This window comes from Lepidothrix coronata, unplaced genomic scaffold, assembly GCF_001604755.1.
Source record: "Lepidothrix coronata isolate B3197 unplaced genomic scaffold, Lepidothrix_coronata-1.0 Scaffold88, whole genome shotgun sequence".
Lineage (NCBI taxonomy): Eukaryota > Metazoa > Chordata > Aves > Passeriformes > Pipridae > Lepidothrix > Lepidothrix coronata.
In genome coordinates, this window is record NW_016690268.1 from 3,312,219 (window position 1) to 3,330,514 (window position 18,296).

Genomic DNA, 18,296 nt, shown 5'->3' on the forward strand with positions numbered 1-18,296 from the left:
CCATGGCAACAAGTGTATCATCAACCCCCACATGCTTTCTCTGATATTGGAATATGAACATTCTCAAATTTGTGTGCTCAGAGATCTCTTTTAGTAGAATGTCAGCAGACCAGCACCTTTCAGTCAACCTCATTTCAGATTTTAGGCCTGCACATACTGAACACATGATAAAAATAAACTTTCTGTTGCATTATAAAAGAGCTATAAAATATATAATTATCTTCATGCAAAAATATGTCACTGTTTCTCAAGACAGAACATAACCACTTCTAACATGACTTCACACTTCACAATTTGACCTCTGACCACCTGCCTAGCAGTGGAGCTAGGAGCTAGCAACTATTTCAGCAAAATGCCTTAATATCTTCATGTATGAAAGGTAGATTTTTCCAATCAACATCTGAAATTCCTTAGCGGTTGTCTGTACTTTAATTTCTACTTCCTTTTAACTGTATTCAAATATTTTATTTTTTTCAAGTGTCAGTATTTCATCACTATCTTCGGCTTGTCAAAAAGCAAAAGCATTTCTTCTTTTGCTGTCATAACTTTGCATCCATACATTTCTTCAATTAACATGCTGATCAGAATTACTTATTTGTGGGGGGAATAAAATCTAAATTTTGGTTTAGGTTATCTCTGCCAGTTGTTAACAAGCATAGTCAAGTTTTGATCACTAGTTCCTAGACACACACCAAAACACAGTATGGTAATTATTTCATTAAAAGAATCTGTGATCCAAACCAGCTGTGTATTGTTATATAGCAGGGTTTTCTATAAGTGTATTTTACTATTGGTTGTGAGTCATTTTCCCCTGCAGATGTGCATGGCAAGTTAATCACCCAGTTCTGAGGACACAGTTTAACAACACAGCTCTTCCTGAACACATTGCTGCTTTGTGCTTTACCAGCTGGTGCACTCCATTTCTATTTCTGTTCCAATGGTTTGGAGTTATCAGTATCTCCAAACCAGATAACAAACCATTTTAGTTTAGGGTGTCACCTTCCCATTTATCTTTCTCAAGGAAGTGAAAAATAAAATACAGTCACATAATTTCTCTAGGCACATTCACATAAAATTTTTTCAAGGCTTTAATGTGCATTGTGTATGTATTTTCATAGTCTCTGAGCATACTGTGATAATATTCAGCTGTTTCAAATTATGGATGCAGAAAAAGGATCCAACACTGCAGATAATGAGAGAAAAAAGCTTTAAGCAATTTGAAAGAAAACAACCTCAACAGGCTGTTATTGGTGAACAGAAATTTTCTTTCCTGTCACAGGCCCTTTTAAAAGTCTCAATAGTTATGTTGACAATTCTTTCATCTCATTAGACCAATTACAAAAAGTGTTGGTCCCCTTAGTGCCTTGTTATTGGCTGCTATGGTTAATGTGGCTACTAAACCTTCAGTTAATGAAATACAGCTCTGGATTTATCCCTCCCCAAGCAACGGTCACAGAGGTCGGACAGTTACGGAATGACCAATACGACCTTGGGAACTTCTTATCTCTTCCATTCACAGTCCAAGGCACTGAAAAAAAAATCACGTTACTTACCAGCTTTATCAGAAGTTTCACTTCTATCTTGGTAGTTGTGCTAATAACGTTGACTGGAAGAAAACAATGCAGTCAATTTCTGTTCAGATTTCTTCCAGGCTTCAGAATCCTTTTTTCAAACACTAAATGCCAACTCAAACTTACTTATTCAATGGCTACCAGCATTTTCTTACATAGTCTGATAACTATTCTAGAACAGTAGACATCTTCTTTCCCTCATATGCTTGAAAAAAATCTGATGCCTCACTTTTATTTGAAAATTAATGTTGTGTAAAGCTGCTCAAACCTTATACCAATTCTTAAAATATTAAATAGAAATTAACTAATTTAAAGGAATATTTATTTTGGAACATAAGTCTCAGCTGCAATTCTGCAACCACCAACTGGTTCTTGGAGGAGAAAACAGAAAATGTGTAATTGTTCATTGTCTTCATGAGATGGTTCCCAAAGTACAGGGAAGGCAACAATGCAGGGCCCAAATACCAGATTAGGCTCAAGGCCAATGCTTTTATCATAGTTCTCCCAGGCAAAACACAACCAAACAACACACTGCACAGCAAATGGAAGAAGTCAAATTCAGCCTTTAACAAGCTCTCCAATTTGATGCAGAGCAAAAAAATAGGGAGTAAGGCAGTGATTAGATAAACCAATGCTGTCAACAAGTAAATCAACAGCGCAGCCACCAACTGTTAAACAGATAATAATTATCAGTTCCCTCTAACACGCTGTGGTCAACCTCTTATATCAAACCCTTCAAGCCCAACACCTTTGGGTGCCAAAAAGGACTATTGTGGTTTAACTTCACCCAGCTGCTCAGTCACTCCTCCACAGTGGGATAGGGGTCAGAATCAGAAGGGTAAGAGTGAAAAAAATCTGTAGATTAAAATAGTTTAATGTGTAAAAAGACCCAAAACAAAACCAAGAAAAAGAAATTATGCAAAAATCCCTCAATTGCTCACCACCAGCTGACCAATGCCCAGCCAGTCCTTGAGCAACTGTTGCTCTGGCAAACATTCTCCATAGTTTTTATTGCTGAGCATGACATGATACAGCATAGGATATCCCTGTGGTCAGTTGGGGTCAGCTGTCCCGGCTGTGTCCCCTCCCAACTCCTTGTGCATCCCCAGCCCGCTCACTGGTGTGGCAATGTGAAAAGCATAAAAGGCCCTGACAGTGTGCAAGCACTGCTCAGTAATAGCTAAAATATCCTTGTGTTACCAATACAGTTTGCAGCACAAGTCCAAAACACAGCCCCATCCCAGCTACTGTGAAGAAAATCAACTCTCTTCCAAAACTATCAAAGTCCAAGTCTTTATAAATAAATTAACTCATATTGGATACTTAATTTGCATGTTACAGAAGTAACAACAGAGAAGGGAAGCTGGTAGAGAAGGAATTATTCAGGAGGTAAAACCCCACAATTATAATCTTAGTATAACTAAAACCAAAACAGTAGAGGGTGCGTGCATATAAAAGCATCACATTAGATTAAGTCTACAGACATTTTGTTTACAGAGTTGAATATGTGTTAATCATTAATACAACCCTAAGTAAATCTACAGCAATATTTTGTCGACTACAGTTCACTGCTTTTCATAGGCCAACTTTCAGCAAGTAAGCAGAACAGTTATACGTATATTTAGATGTATCTATACATATGCATAGATACATATTCAATTCTGAATACATACTACATTTATAGGTTTGTTAGCAGACAAAACTCCATCAATTTGAGGCCTTAGTTCAAAAAGCGTTGCACAACTGTGGGAAATTGTCAGTTCTGCTCCCAGGGCAAAGTGGAAGAAGTTAGAAAAAGAGAGGTATTTGGAAGAAGCCATCATGATGTACACGATTTCTATTAATACGTGAATACAGAAATCTTCTTGAACAGCAAAACAACTTTACAGGATATATGCTCCTAATAATGAGTTACCTTTTGAGGTAGGTGTTCCTACACCGATTTCCACAAATGAACAAAAGTGTGAAGCATATAGGGTAGAGGGGAAGAAAGCGGTCTGCCTCTTAACACAGCATTATGGTTTCGCTGTCTAGAAGTGTTTATCTCTGATTTTTTCCTTTTTAAGGAAAAGAATTTTATACAAACAAAATTTTTTTCAGAAACATAATTGGTAAAAGCAGTTACCCAGCATTTCCCTGCCAGGATGAGCTGTTTTGGAGAAACCTTTGATGAGTAATGGCAACATATGTGATTCACGCTACACTACAGAAAATGACAGGAACCTTATGTCATAAGGAATAGATGATTTCTACTGTTATGTGATGAAAAGTTTTGAAGACTTCCTAATATTAACTATTTTGGTGAATAACAACTTGTAGTTACGGTAACATTGTACTTGTGTCAAATGTGAGGGACTCAAAACTGATGTCTCAACTAATAATCTAAATTCTCTTTATTGACAAAGAATATGAAGTAAACCCTAGAAGTGTCTGCATCTCATCTCACACTCAGGTTGCAAAAAGCCATTTTTTTTGACCAAGCTTTCATATTTCCCAAATGTCAGGCATAAATCTAAAATTAAAAACCAGAGCACACAATGAGAAAAGTAACTACCTTTTTCCTTTTAATATAGATGTAATACAGAATGTTTAATTACAGCAGAACAGTGCTTCCAGTTAAATAAAATTAAAAACCTTTATTTTCCCCAAATATAAAATTACTAAATTAATGTCTTAAAAGAATAAGAATATGGAAAAAGCTTTAAATAATACCACCATTTACCACAGTAACCATGATTACCAATTACATACTCCATTGCTTTGGCAAAAAGGTTTTTTTTTCTTTTAATAACTGCATATAAACCTAACATAGCAAAGACTGTATACATCTTTATATTGCACTTATTTATATACAGGAATAAATGAACTGTAAAGTCTGCATATACTTGGAATGAGCAGATTTTCAAAATAAACTGAAAGCAGAATGGTAAGAGCTGGTATGAATATTAAAAAAATGATTAGAAATGTAATACATTTATGTACAGACTGTATGGACTGTATTAACAAACAATATGTACATAACAATTTACTACTATTGATACTGTAGTATAATTCAGTGTTCATTAATACAGACCTTTGGTTGTATTTAGTTGTTTAGTAAGATCTAAGCTCACATACCTCCAAAATGCAACAAGGTATAAAATAAAGCACAACAATTTGCCAAATGGTACAAAAACTACTATTGTCAGTTCCATTAAACCCCAAAAACTAGTGTCTCTGTCAAGCCCCAAAATAGTTCTTGTATTAGGAATCTCTATGTGCCATACACAAAAAGAACACCTGAATGTTACATATCTGCAAAATTACATCCCACAACACTTTTTTGTAATGTGCAATTCATTTTAATAATACTTTCTAATGAACAACAGAAGCTAGCTTCAACTCTATAATTTTCCAACACGCACTTCTGCAATGACATTGTGAACACTTTTAAATTTTACCAGCGAGATTAAAAAATATATGTGCACCTCCCTTATTCTAAAAGACTATTACCAGTAACTGCTATTTGCTAAGTGTGCTCAAACATTCGTATGAATTATGCAGCTTGCACGTGCCCAACATTTAGCTTCAAGATCATCCTGAGTTTGCACACGATGAAGCCAATCCACAAACTTTGAAAGAAACGAACATACTTTCCTTTACAAAACAATCATGCAACTGAAGAAGAACTGGGCATCCCATGAACTGTTGTGCTTGTTGGAGTTCCACTTATGGCGTTGAAAATGTGTAGTGAGTTGGGCATGACACTGGCCTTTTCTTCAACCGGAGTAATCTTAAAATAAAAAACACGTATTTACAAAATTGTTACAAAATGAGACAAGCATTTATCAATTTCATGATGTGCTGTTTATCAACTCAACCTCCCAGTACTTTCTCAATTGCACAGAGCTTCTTAAGGCTGGTTACTCTATTCAGCCATCCTCTCCCAGGCAGGGGCAGTAGTTATTTCTCCAATATCAGTTCTCCTAATTTAGATATTACATTGTCCTCTGTAGAGGACGCTTAGATAGTTTCTCTCATTCCTCCTTTTAACTTTGAAAAGGAGATTCACAGTGACAACAAGCTCACTTTCTGCTCTTTTTTGGTTTTCCTTTCTTAACCTTACAAGTATGATTTGAGCATTTCTTCCTTACAAAAAGCTATTGAAGCACCAGAAAGACTTCATGCTTAACAGCTATAATCAAATTGATACGACAATAAGAAACATTGTAAAAAAAAAAAAAGGAATTATTAGGCAAACTAAGAGAACAGAAGTAGAGAAAATTAATTACCATCCCATCTGATCATATTGGCAAGCAGCAGAGGAGATAAAAAAGAAAAATCTGTTAAGATTCTTTTATATATATTTTAGAACAAAATATTTGCAGTTGTTAAAAACCCAGTGTTGCAATACAGCTAATGGTTTATTCAGCGACATTAGAACAAACCCTGTGCAAAGCTATTTTTCCCAGACTAGCAATAGGCAGGCACATAAAGGTGACATTTTTCAAGATTTCAATGAAAGAACCTGATGTTTCTAAGCCTTCAGGGGAGTTTTTGAAATTAGCTACTTCAGGTGAGTCTAATTTAAGAAAAAACAAACCACAAACCCCAAAAAACCCCAAACCATCAACAACATTGCATGTTTTAATTATTTACAACTAATGACATCTGTATAAAAAGAATACAGTGGTAGGCTAATAGTATATACTGCAGTCAGTGATGTACTTTCATATTGTGCTCACCCTATATATATATCAGTTGTTTTTCTAAAAGTAAACAAAGAGAAGAAGGGGCAATGTGATTTACTCCTGAAATTTCAGGCATTACATGCTTTTTCTTATCATCAATCTTCAGAAATTCATACACTTTAGCATTTTTTAAACATCCAAATCTAGCACTGAGTTCAAAGTATTTTTTCTTGTATACAAATTGTCATATTCTTTTACTTGTTCCTACACCAGAGGAATGCTAATCTTGCCTTTATCATCAAATTATTTGACCAAAACACTTGCCTCCCTCTTCAAAAGGGGTATTCTGTACAGCTGTCTAATTCTCTCAAGTACTTTGTTCATCTTAATCAGCTTTCCAATCAGTTATCCTCCTTTCTAGAACCCTCTTCTGCATTCTGCTTTTCAATTAATCACACTGAAATATAGTCAAACTGCTCCATTATTGTCAGCTAAGCAATCTCTTTTTCTGTTTCATGGATCTTTCAAAACTGTTTTCTTCTACATGCATATGTGAAAGATACTGTTTTTTATTAAAAAAAAAAAACCCAACAACACAAATTCTGGAAAAATGGTATCACTTCCTATAAACTTTGTTTCACAATATTTTCTATCATTGGTGGTTAACATGAATTAGTTTTGTCATAAACTCTTCTCTGTGATAGGATATCAAAATAAGAGAATGAAAATAAAGCCTATGTGCTTGCCATATTCATGTGCTTCACCATAATGATATCATATCACAGAGTCACTCATAGCGCAGTGCCTGAGAAAACCACGTCAGGAAATAACAGAGAGCAAGAAAGCATGTGAAGTGAACTTTAGACAAGCGACATGGTTCTGAACAGAAAAATATTGCCATAGAAGTTTTGGACACCATCTAAGCAAGGGCAGAATAAAGGCATAACTCTCTTAGATAATCCTGCAGATAAGCTGTTATTCCATGAAGTTGACTAGATTTTTGAGCATGTATTTCTCAGATAATAATAGAGTAATTTAGAGATGTCAAAAAATAGTAAATGGATAAAATCATGGTACACCTAAATGACGCAATCCTGAAAAAAAAAAAAGCTGGAATATTAGCAGTGTGTTTAAATATCAGATAGACTGAATGCCTCAGGTAGGTCTTAAGTTTGACTTTTCCTGTACAGTTTGATTTCTGAGTAAAGCCTACAGTTCTTCTGTATAGACAAGAGAAACTGAGAGCTCCTACTTCTATCAACTGATTGTGCAGACTAGGATGCATTGGTTCTTAGACTAAGAAAAGTTTCTATTATGGTCATACATCTAAGGAAGTCTCATAGACTTGTGTTTGAAAGGTAAAATATTATCAGAAAACACAGTTATTTCTTGTGAGGCAGAAATGCAGGTCTTGAGGGTTAAGAACTATTCTATGGCTCTGGGAAAAGGTTATACAAGTAACAGTGGATGAAAGAAAAGGAACCTTAAGTGATGAATATGATGAATAAAAATGTCAAGAAGGCAGGGATCAAGCATGAAACTTCAGCCCTTCCTGTCCTCCTGGAAATAATATCTTTGCCTTTGAAGTCAGGAGACATTTCTACTACAGAACCCAGATGCAAGGTCCTATGTTTCACTACACAAGAGTTCTGGTTTTCCTTCTCCCATATCTTTAGCTTGTCAGTAGTGGGCTTCTCTCAAGAAAATGTACTGAAATACCTCTTGAAGGATGTAACTGTTGCAAAAGTAAATGTTTATATCTCCAAAATCTAACAAAAAAGGGCTAAGCTTTCAGAACAAATCCCCCTACAGTTATCAGGAAGTACAGAATAAAATTAGCTTTTTGAGTCACTGAATAGAGACCTCTGCAACCACACATATTAATTTAATTAAATTTGGTTTATCTTTACTGCAGTTTTCCTTGCCTACAAAAAACCAGGCTGGTGCCAAGAAAATTCACAAACAGAAAAAAAATTAAGGTCCACAATTTCATGACATGCTTATTCTCAGATAGAAAGAAAAAAAAAAAGAAAATCCTTTTGTATAAAGCACTACATACATTTTTCCTGTTGCTTTCACATTATAGTTACATTCTGAATGATGGTATGTATAACTTAATTTCAGCACATACTTGTTCATGCATTATTTCAGAAAGCTCTTTTGCCATTTCTCTGTAGTTGGCCTTCATTTCTTCTTGATATTCCAACTGGTCTTCCTTTATAAGTCGTTCATTTACACCCAGAGCGTGGCCACAGGCTTCAACAAATTGCCTGATTTAGAGAAAATAGAGAAGTTTTCAATCACAAATCCAAAATATTGATTTAAAATGTCAGTTCAAAGTATGTTTTAATGCAATCAGAACACTATAAAAGTTAAAAGTTTTTAAAACATTCTCATGGTATGAATCTAGAAAGAAAAGTAAACTTTTTCTCCCCTTTCCCCCACCTCCAAAAAAAGGCAAACCTACCACACCATACCTAAAAACTTCCTTTAGTAGCTTTACTTTATTGTCTGGATATCTTTTGGTGTTTGTGTCATCTAAGAAAGCTCTTGCATATGCTAATGGACCAGCATTAACCTAAAAAGAACAAGAATTAAAAAATACTCAGTTATCTGACATTGTCTTAGCAATAACAGGTACTGCAGGTGTCTATCAGATTTTATTTTCTTATGAGAACACACTGATTTCAAAAAAGCTGGGCTTCTAAACCAAGAAAACTGCTAGAGCTGAAACATAAGAGCAGAAGTGGTCTCTCCAGTAATCTGTATTAACCTGTCCTGGCACAAAGAAATCACTTCAGTGATGTGGCAAAGTAACTGCAGATACTGCCCGTCATCTTTGCTTATGAAATTAGGGTGTGAAAATGAGCTAAATCTAATACTGTTTGGTCTGCTTATCTATTAAAAACAGTTTTCCAAGTTGAAAATTCTGCAATAATTCACAGATGTTTAATTGCACTCTTATGGCAGCTACATGAAAAGTGGATTCAGTGAGTTCCGACTCATCCCTATTATTCCTTTATATTAACAGTAAGAGTCCCTCCCTTCTCACCCCAAACACTAGCCTGACAACTTGCTGATTCTGAAACCTTGGCTTGGTTTTTTTCTCTTTTCCGTTCAACATGAAAACCGTTCATTTCAGATGACTGTGCTTACAGTTCCTTTGTTTTGAATCAGTTAAAAATAGTAGAGCGGCACTTTTGTCACTTCATTTTGAAGATCCTTACCATATTGATTTGTACATGTTAAAACTATTGTTTTAGAAACATTGTTTTTTTAAAAACATTTAAAAACTATTGCTTTTAAAACCATGTACCCTATTTTGGGGAGTCTGATGATCTCTTTATATGTTCAGTTCTTGCTTGCCTTAGGCAAAAAGAATTGTTGCACAGTGAGATTTTCTGCCACTAACTTCCTCCTACATTTTGTCACTCTCTACCTCAATAGGGATCTTAACAAAATATGTTGGACCTACTGTGGGCAGACCTACAGCTAGGCCAAATATGTTCATTCATCCTCCTATCCATCCACTATTTTGTTGTAGTTTCAGCTTTACACCAAAACCTGGTGGGGCTCAGACTGCAACAGATTCCAGAGATGAATCTTAATTCTTTCATGTAACTGTCTATTGTCAGTGTTTATATGACACATTTTTAGTGTTTTTCCTATTCAGGAAATAACTGCAAACAATGAGAATATTTCTAATTCAGGATGTTCTGGAACATACAGAATAGCAACTAATTACAAAATGCTACCTATATAATTTTTCAGGGACAGAAGCAAATGAAATAGCTGCATGGCAAAGGTCTTACCTGAACACTGACACTTCCCTGTAGCTTCAGCTGCAATTTGATCATATCTACTTCAGTTGAAGAGCAAAGCTGTCTGAGTTCTGCAACTTTTTTACTCATTTCATCAATGGCTACTTCAATTGGGTTTAGATCAGTATGGTGCTGGTACATTACTGGAATGCGCTTTTTCACATATGGGAAACAATGTATAGCTATGGACGGACACAAGTTTACTATAGTTAGGAAAATGTTTTTGAGTAAGGTGAGTTTTGAGACAATCTTATGCTAAAATCTCATTTTGATGTAATGAGTTGCCCAATTTAATAACTTATATATTATAACTTACATAATTAGAAATAGTAATGTACAGGGAAATAAAACACTGAAGATGTAAATATGCACACCTTTACATTCATTACAGCAAAGATCGATCATTGTCATTACTGCTACGAACAACCACAAAGAAATAAACCACTGGAACTTAATTCATATGAGAACTGTAAAAAGAATGGCTTATCATTCACATCTCTCAAGAAGAGAGGAATCAAAAATAGCAAAGCTGTACTTTCTATTTCCTCACAACTACTGGCCATGGACAGCTAACGTTATAAAGTCACTTATTTGTTTTTACAACTATATTAACATAGAAACACACTTAACAGGGACAAAACACAAAATAGTCTTTTTCTAAGAGCAAGGAAAGCTAGACTGCAGATTCACAATTCTTGAAACTTAAAGAAAAAAAGATAATAATTTTGAGGATTCTCTATTGAAGAAACCAAACCGAAAAACCCAGTTATGGCTAAAAATATGAAAAGGATTTTAGCTGATAGCTATAAAGGACCTTATTAAGTGAAATGGAAAAACTTATACAGAACAGAATTAGACCATTTGATGCATTTAATGCTTCCATCAAAGCATTCCATTCAATCAGTACCTGTCAAAATAGTCCGTCGCTTACACTGCTCTTCTACTCCTCCTTGTCTTTTACCAGCTTGAGTAAAAGGCATCTCAAACATAAAGCGACGAATGTTATGAGTCCTTTCAAAATCTGTTTTTCTTTCTTGCAACTCTTTTTCTTCAAAGTATGGAATTACATGCGTAACTTGAATATATGCATATTTCGAATCTAAATCTTTAGGATTTACCTTAAAAACAGGACAAAAAAAAAATCAAACAGCTACATTGTGAATAAAGTGGATTCAATAATAGTTACACAACTTTCAGAAATTAAATTTGGTCTCTTAACCTTTAAATTATTGAAAATACAGGAAATCTTCATGCCTTCACAGGGGTTTCCTGCTTTCAGCTTTCAACTATTAGGAAGACAAGGCAACTAGATGCATTACAACGCATTGTGGATTTTTTTGTTGGTTTTGGTTTGTTTATTTTTTGGTTTGTTTTTTTTTTTTTTTAAATCACTCATGATCATTAAACCTAGTCCTTGCATTAAGTTTTCCTCTCCTTTTAAAGTTCCAATACTGAAATGCCCACCAATGCTGCACTCTCAGGCCAAGAGGCACAGAAAGTTTTGATCTTACTGGTAGAATAAAGAAACAAAAGAGTCAGGAAATTATAATAAGAGAAAATAAAGCCTGAGGCTGAGGCAAAAGTCACCATAAAGTCTGAGGTTGAGGTGTAAAAAGGGAAAAATTTCCAGAGAATGACTGTGCACGAATGGGCAAGAAATATAGCTGAAGTTAACACAGAATATGATCATAATCCAAACTTGTTCTAATATACAATTATTGTTTTGAGAGGTAACACTACAGAAATTAAGCTTTTTGGTTGTTCTAAAAGGCAAGCTTAGTAGGAGATAATAGTTCTGTCATGCCTTTCAAACAGCAGAGTTTTTAGACACGTATGCTCGTGTACCAAATGACTAAGAAGCAGTGATTTCACAGTATTTCAAGTGAATTAGTGAAAGTAATATATCAGAATTTTTTAGAGAGAATAAAGATCATACTTTGCCAGAATCCTGAATCATTTTGACATTTTCAGATCCAAATTTGTCGGAGTAGAGTTTTTGGAGTCTTTGGGAAATTTCTGAAAGAGGTGTGAGTTTAGGCTCTTTATAGATATATTCCTTTCCATCTTCATCCTCAAAGAAACCCTGTAAAAAATGAAGTAATCAAAATCTTGGGGAAAAACATTTAGGGCAACGATTGAGATGGACATAATGTGTGTGGTTCAAAGGAAATATAAACATATAACATCAGTATTCAAGCAAATGTAAATAAAGAGAAATTAAAATCTAAGTAAAAAGTTTTCTTAAGAGAACAAAAAAACAACAGAAAAATGTAACTCTCTACTACAACATGAGTGAAAGTAATGGAAACACAGAATTTAATTTTTTTAAAGTTTGTTGCAATCTTATGGTGTGCCAAGCCTTTGAGATAAGTCTCCTTCACTTTTATTTAAAAGTGAACTTGCAGCACTGTTTCACTCACCAAAACAGAAATCTTGCCCAACAGCACTATCTGATTCATAAGTGAGTATTTTGGCAATAGTTTACATAAAAAAAATTTTCCTTATGTAGTAACAAAAAACTAATTCAGAAAAAAAAATTTAATTACGCAAATATCTTAATTTTATGTTATACTATATTGGTATATACTTCTTTATTTTATTACATAAGGTTTTAAACCTGTAACTAAATGCACAATAGAGTACATGGAAAGTGAAACAGGTCATTGGTTTAAAACAACAAGCCATGTCTGAGTTCATGTTTGAAACCAGAAAATAAATATTTTTGTCATAAGCGAAACAGACAAAATAGAAAAGCACAACATATCATGTATAAACACAGGCTAGATTGACAAAAATACCCACACCAAACTAAGGTGAAATGCAGTAGTTTTTACTGCATTGCTTGCTTTGTAAGCGGTTTCTGTAATTACCTCAACATCTGTTTCACTGTCTGTAAACTGGTATTGCTATAAAGTTATAAAAGACAACAGAATACATGTGAAGTTATACTGCTCAGAGTATTTTACAATTCTCCATGCTCAGCTGAACAACTAAGCAACTGGGCTACGCACGTAGAAAGTGTATTATTTGATACTGCGTGATACCATACAGATACAAAGGCATTCTAGACATATATTAGAGGACACGAAGCTGTCCAATACACAGCCAGAACTTTGGTTTGAAGCATGCAGTACTGATGCATAGAAAAGAGTGATCTGCTCTCTAAATGGAACTTGATGTTATTTTTTGAATTGCAATGCCTATTAATGCATACCAATCTAAGAAGCAGCCTTGCAAACCACACTGTAGCACTACAGACATTAAATCAATACATTGCTAAGAACTGACATTACAGAAAACTTACCGCTGCCTTAAGGTAGTAAATAAAAGAAGAGAAAGGAAAAAAGGCAAAAAATTTACTGAGGAAAATAATAAGAATTTTATCGGAATTGATATATGTTTTAAAATAAATGATTGATGGCGTTCAATTATTTCCTACAGAACACATTTCTTGTGCTTTTTATGTCATGGTATCAATATAGGAGATGAAACAGTATACCTTGTAAAATAAATTCAGGTTTTTCTTACTGTACAGAGCAGACAAATGAAAGTAAGTTATACTCACTTGTCCAAAGAATGCTACCCTGAAATAAGTTCCCAGCAGTCTCTTGCCTGTATGCATAACTTCTGTAACTTTACTGTATGCTCGATGAAGAGTGTCATATAAATGAGCAAGCCTCTAAAAATAAAACAATAACAAGGTAAAAGAATAAAGTAGAACTTTGCAACCTTAAAACAACAATAAATGATATCCTTGTAGTTAGTAACAACTAAAAACATTGTTTTATTGAATGGTAGTAATAAGTTTAGCACTTGTATCCAAATGACAATATGCAAGAGTAATTTTAATTATTTATATTTAAAGAAAAACATTTTTAATTATTAAAAAGAAAACAAAAATTTCAACACATTTAAATTTCAGTTACAATTTTAATACTCCTGTGATGTCCAATGCATCATGCAGTTATGACTAGAAAATTCAGGATATTTTTTCTTCCATAGATATTACTTATGATGAATTTAGTACCTCAAAATCTCTCCGTTTTTCATAAATGGGAATTATAAGTTTATATATATCAGCAATGAGTTCATAGCGTTCTGCCTTCCAGAGTCCATCAGCACACTGCTCCAACAATTCCATCAGCACATCCTATATTTGGATACACATTTGAAAATGTAAACCAATTCAGTACTCATGAGAAGCACAGCAAATAATTATATCAAAGTTATTGCCTCACAATAATTATCTACACATAGTGATTTAAATTATTTTGGCAATCAAAAATTGCAAAGGAAACAAAACAAGACAGAAGGGTTTGAGTGTACATACGTAATCTTTATATTTACCACAAACAGCATTTTTCATTTAGATACTCTTTAGACCTTCTTGTACCATTCTTACATCACAGTGGTGAAGCCAGAAGCTGGAAGTAACTCCTTTTATCCTTAGAAAGGATCTAATGCTACTCTATTCCATCACCTCCCTTTGGTAGAAGACTAAGACGGCATAAAGACATCACTACGAAAAGTCAACTTTAATACTGAAAGCATAAATTAGACTGAAAAAATGCTACCCTTATCCGTGTGCTGCAACAGAGCTTAAAACATCTCCTTTCCCCCAGTGATTACGGGGGGGCACAGACTCCTCAGTATCTCCATCCTCAGCAACCAAGTGGTGGGAACTGAAAGACCAGTGTCACTGCTGGACCACAAGGGATGTCCACACTGTTTTATGACATGAGTCTTAACTCAGACACCAGAGGGCACCCAAATGTAGCAAAGCAGTAAAATTCTGTTTTCACATAAAGAGCAAAAGCTTCAAGTGGGAGAGCTGATAGAAGGGAGAAAAAGAACAACATTTCTGAGCCACCTGTTTCAAAGCTTATCCATTCTCATGGGAAGAGTTTTTTTTCATATATTCAAGCAGTTTCCCTCGTAACCTGTGAGAACAGCCTCTTGCTTTTTAATGCTGCACCTCTTGGAACAGTCTGATTCTTCTACTAACCACCTTAGGAGGTGGATTTTTTCCAGTTTGTTGATACCTTTCTTGACTTTTGGGGGTCAGTGCTAGACACATGATTAGAGATGGGGTTCCAAAAATACTAAGTAAAAGGGAAAAACCCCACTTCCCTCCACTTCTTGACTCAATCCTCTCTCTAATACAATGCAGCATGCAGTTGGCCTTTGTTTCCACACACCAATGATTCCCATTTAACCCCTTGTCCACTAGAACTTCCAGGTCTTTCTGCAGAGCTGCTGCTCAGCCCATATTGATTTTTTGCCTTTTTTTTTTCTCTGCAGGTGCAAGGCTTTGCACTTGTCTTTGTACAACTTTGAGAGGCTACTGCATTCCTGTAAGGCTCTTTCATTTACCCATCTGCAAGTTAGAATAAAGCCTCTCATGGAATGTCATAGGTAAACAACTGCTTAACAAAACAAACATAGTAGCTTTGTTAAAACAAAAAACAAAAAAACCCACAAAACCAAAAAACCACACAACACCCAAATTTAAATTTCGGTTTCTTTCAACTGGCTAGCTTAGGAAATAAGTCAGGTCAACCCTGACCTGAGAGAAAATTATTTTAAAATGAGAAATAAATTGAGAATTCTAAAATTTTAAAGTTTTAAAATGAGAAACTACCTGAAGTTTTAAGACAAATTTCACTTAATTAGGAAGATTTTATATAAACTGGAGAATATGAAAGATGTTTTGTCCCTTTTAGAAAAAAGAAGAGATTCCCCTGATCCCTCAATACCAGTAATTACTCTTTTGGAGATTTAACTCTGAAGTAACTAGAAAACAGGGAAATCTCAAGTTTTAAAAAAGAAATTCCATATGCCTTGTTACCCCATACAGGAAGAATTCCCATCAGAGCATTATTTTGTTCAGTAGTAGTAAAATACAGCTTGAAAGATATGTTTCTGCTTTCTGCCTTCTGTAACCAATTGATCTGTCATTTTTTTTTCTTAGACAAATACAGTTCTGCTTACCTATGAACACAAATGAATATGTTCCTATTCCTTAAGCAACTAGACTACCTGTTTTGAAGTACTTCTGTAAAATACTAACAATCATAATTTATCCGTGATTTTTAGTCTACTAAACCCAAACAGTTCTTCCCGATTATTACTCTTCATTACTATTATTACTTCTTCCCTCTTATTGCTCTTCCCACATTTCAGATAACTTTTAGAAGTTATCTGAAAAACAGTAAGTTTTTTCAATATTTAATCAGTTAGATTACTACATGGTTAAGTTTAGAAAGGGTTGCATGCAGGGAGAAATGAAATTTGGCTTGGTTTGATACTTCTGCAAGCTATACAGGCTTATAATTTCACTCTTGGCTTACTTCCATTCCAAGGAAATACTGAGAGATGGAAATAAATTTGTGTAGGGTTCAATGACCCAGAAAAAGCAGTATATTGTTTTTGCAGGGACTGACTAATGAGAAAAAGAATAAAGCCACTCCAACTTAAAAAAAAGTACAAAAGAATTTAACTCTGACAAATGGTTTGGCAGGGAAACACTGACAAGAATTTCAAACAAAACTTTCCATCAGCAGTACTCACTAGAATTCCTGCTCTTTGTTAACTTAGAGCAGATTGCATTTTCCTTTGAGTAACATGCTAAATTCCATGCTGGATCAGGAGAATCAGTGATTTAAAAAAAATAGCACATAAATTAAAAAAAAATCAAACCACAAAACAATCTGCTATTGGTTATCGTTGGAAAGAAAAAAGCACTACATTTCCCATTTCAAGTAATCAAAACTCCTGCCTTCCCAGAAGAAGGCAAGTCAACAATTTCTGTGGCTGCTAAGCCATAGTACCAGAACTTAGGGCTAAAACACTGGTACCCTAGGCCTAAGTCCAGGCTTGAACCACTGGGTCTTTTATCTGTTCCTTCTAAATCTGTTAGTACAGCCACAGTTTGCACAATCAAATAATTTTGTCATACGGCTTCGCCGCACACTAACTAAAACACAAAAGAAAATATTTTTATTGTACAATTATGTTTACACACCAGGGATTTTTCCAACACAGCTACTGCAAGTAGTGGGCCATCCCACTCTTCCCCAAGTATACTAGCAAATACATAGTGTACATGTAGCTCTTCATGAGCAAGATTATTTAAAATATTTTTATATAGGCTTTTTACTAGTAAAATTTACTAGCACAGACGGATCAGCAAAGACACAAGGCCAGAAAAAACACAAGTCTGGTGTCAGGAAAACCACTTCCATTGTTATGGTATATTTGCTTAGGGAAACTGTAAACAGCAAAAAACAGTGAATACATTTTCATGATTGTTGGTGCAGTAACACTCTAAATGAAAGTCAGTTTTAAAAAACAATAGATCTTGCTAACTCTAATAAATAAGCCACATTAATGTTCATCCAGTCAAATAGCATAAAACCCCATTTTGTTTACTTTTTTCCCAGAAGTGGTACTGAGTTGATGTACTAGTGCTTTATTTAAAATACATGTATAAATTCTCTGAAGCTGGCACAGCTCACAGATATTTTTTATTTCTGTTTTAGGATAAACGTAGTGGCTAAGAAAACAATTATTATACCATTCATATTAGTCAGTCTCCAGACTGAAACATAAAATTCACACAAATGCCCAGCACTTCCACGTGCATCAATTCTAACACTTTTATGTTTACTTACTTCATTGAAGTGAACATCTTGCATTCCAACATCCTCCATCATCGAAGCCTCTTCATCTATATTTGGTGTGATTACTCTGAAAGCAGTACAACCTTGCCTAAACATCCCTGGCATTAAAAAAGAAATACAGAAAAATTTACTTTTCTTCAGCAGGATGACATTGGGCCATTTTGTGATTCTTGATAAGGCAGAAACCATGTTTAAATATACCTACCAACAAACAAACAAACAAATAAATAAACAGATCAGTCTCCCACTGCATAATTAAAATACAAGACCTCACATCACTCTGTATGTATAAATAGGTTTGAAGAAACCAGTAATGTTAATATGTGGACTCTTACCTACCAAAATAAGTAGTTTGAATCTTCCTACTTTTTCTTAAACTTCTGACTAATCTACTCCACCCTAAGGTACTCAGAGTACCTTTTACAGTATTTAATTAAACTACTGTGAAGTCATGCTTGAACTGTGTACAGGAACAGGCTCTGGCATATCAGTTTTTCCAGTCTTAATGCTATGAATGGACTGACATTAACTTTACAAGATGATCAGAGGATG

General features: G+C 34.7%; 1 protein-coding gene across 13 annotated transcripts in view; it reads right to left on the reverse strand.

Annotated features, from left to right (window-relative positions):
* Nucleotides 1-4,112: 4,112 nt before the first annotated feature.
* DOCK9 (dedicator of cytokinesis 9) overlaps nt 4,113-18,296 on the reverse strand; it is a 113,529-nt gene continuing 99,345 nt past the window's right edge. For 8 of the 13 annotated variants that reach the window (XM_017821084.1, XM_017821078.1, XM_017821087.1 and 5 more), the window contains exons 45-55: nt 17,736-17,842; nt 14,090-14,212; nt 13,628-13,741; nt 13,367-13,372; nt 12,933-12,968; nt 11,999-12,145; nt 10,970-11,180; nt 10,054-10,244; nt 8,719-8,819; nt 8,373-8,511; nt 4,113-5,343 (exon numbers count right to left, since the gene is read on the reverse strand). In XM_017821084.1, coding sequence (XP_017676573.1) covers nt 5,221-5,343; nt 8,373-8,511; nt 8,719-8,819; nt 10,054-10,244; nt 10,970-11,180; nt 11,999-12,145; nt 12,933-12,968; nt 13,367-13,372; nt 13,628-13,741; nt 14,090-14,212; nt 17,736-17,842 — 1,298 coding nt within the window. In that variant the 3' untranslated portion in view covers nt 4,113-5,220. Of the gene's footprint in view, nt 5,344-5,842; nt 5,851-8,372; nt 8,512-8,718; nt 8,820-10,053; nt 10,245-10,969; nt 11,181-11,998; nt 12,146-12,932; nt 12,969-13,366; nt 13,373-13,627; nt 13,742-14,089; nt 14,213-17,735; nt 17,843-18,296 lie in introns of all 13 variants that reach the window. The other 5 variants (XM_017821086.1, XM_017821081.1, XM_017821075.1 and 2 more) reach the window with 2 other exon arrangements.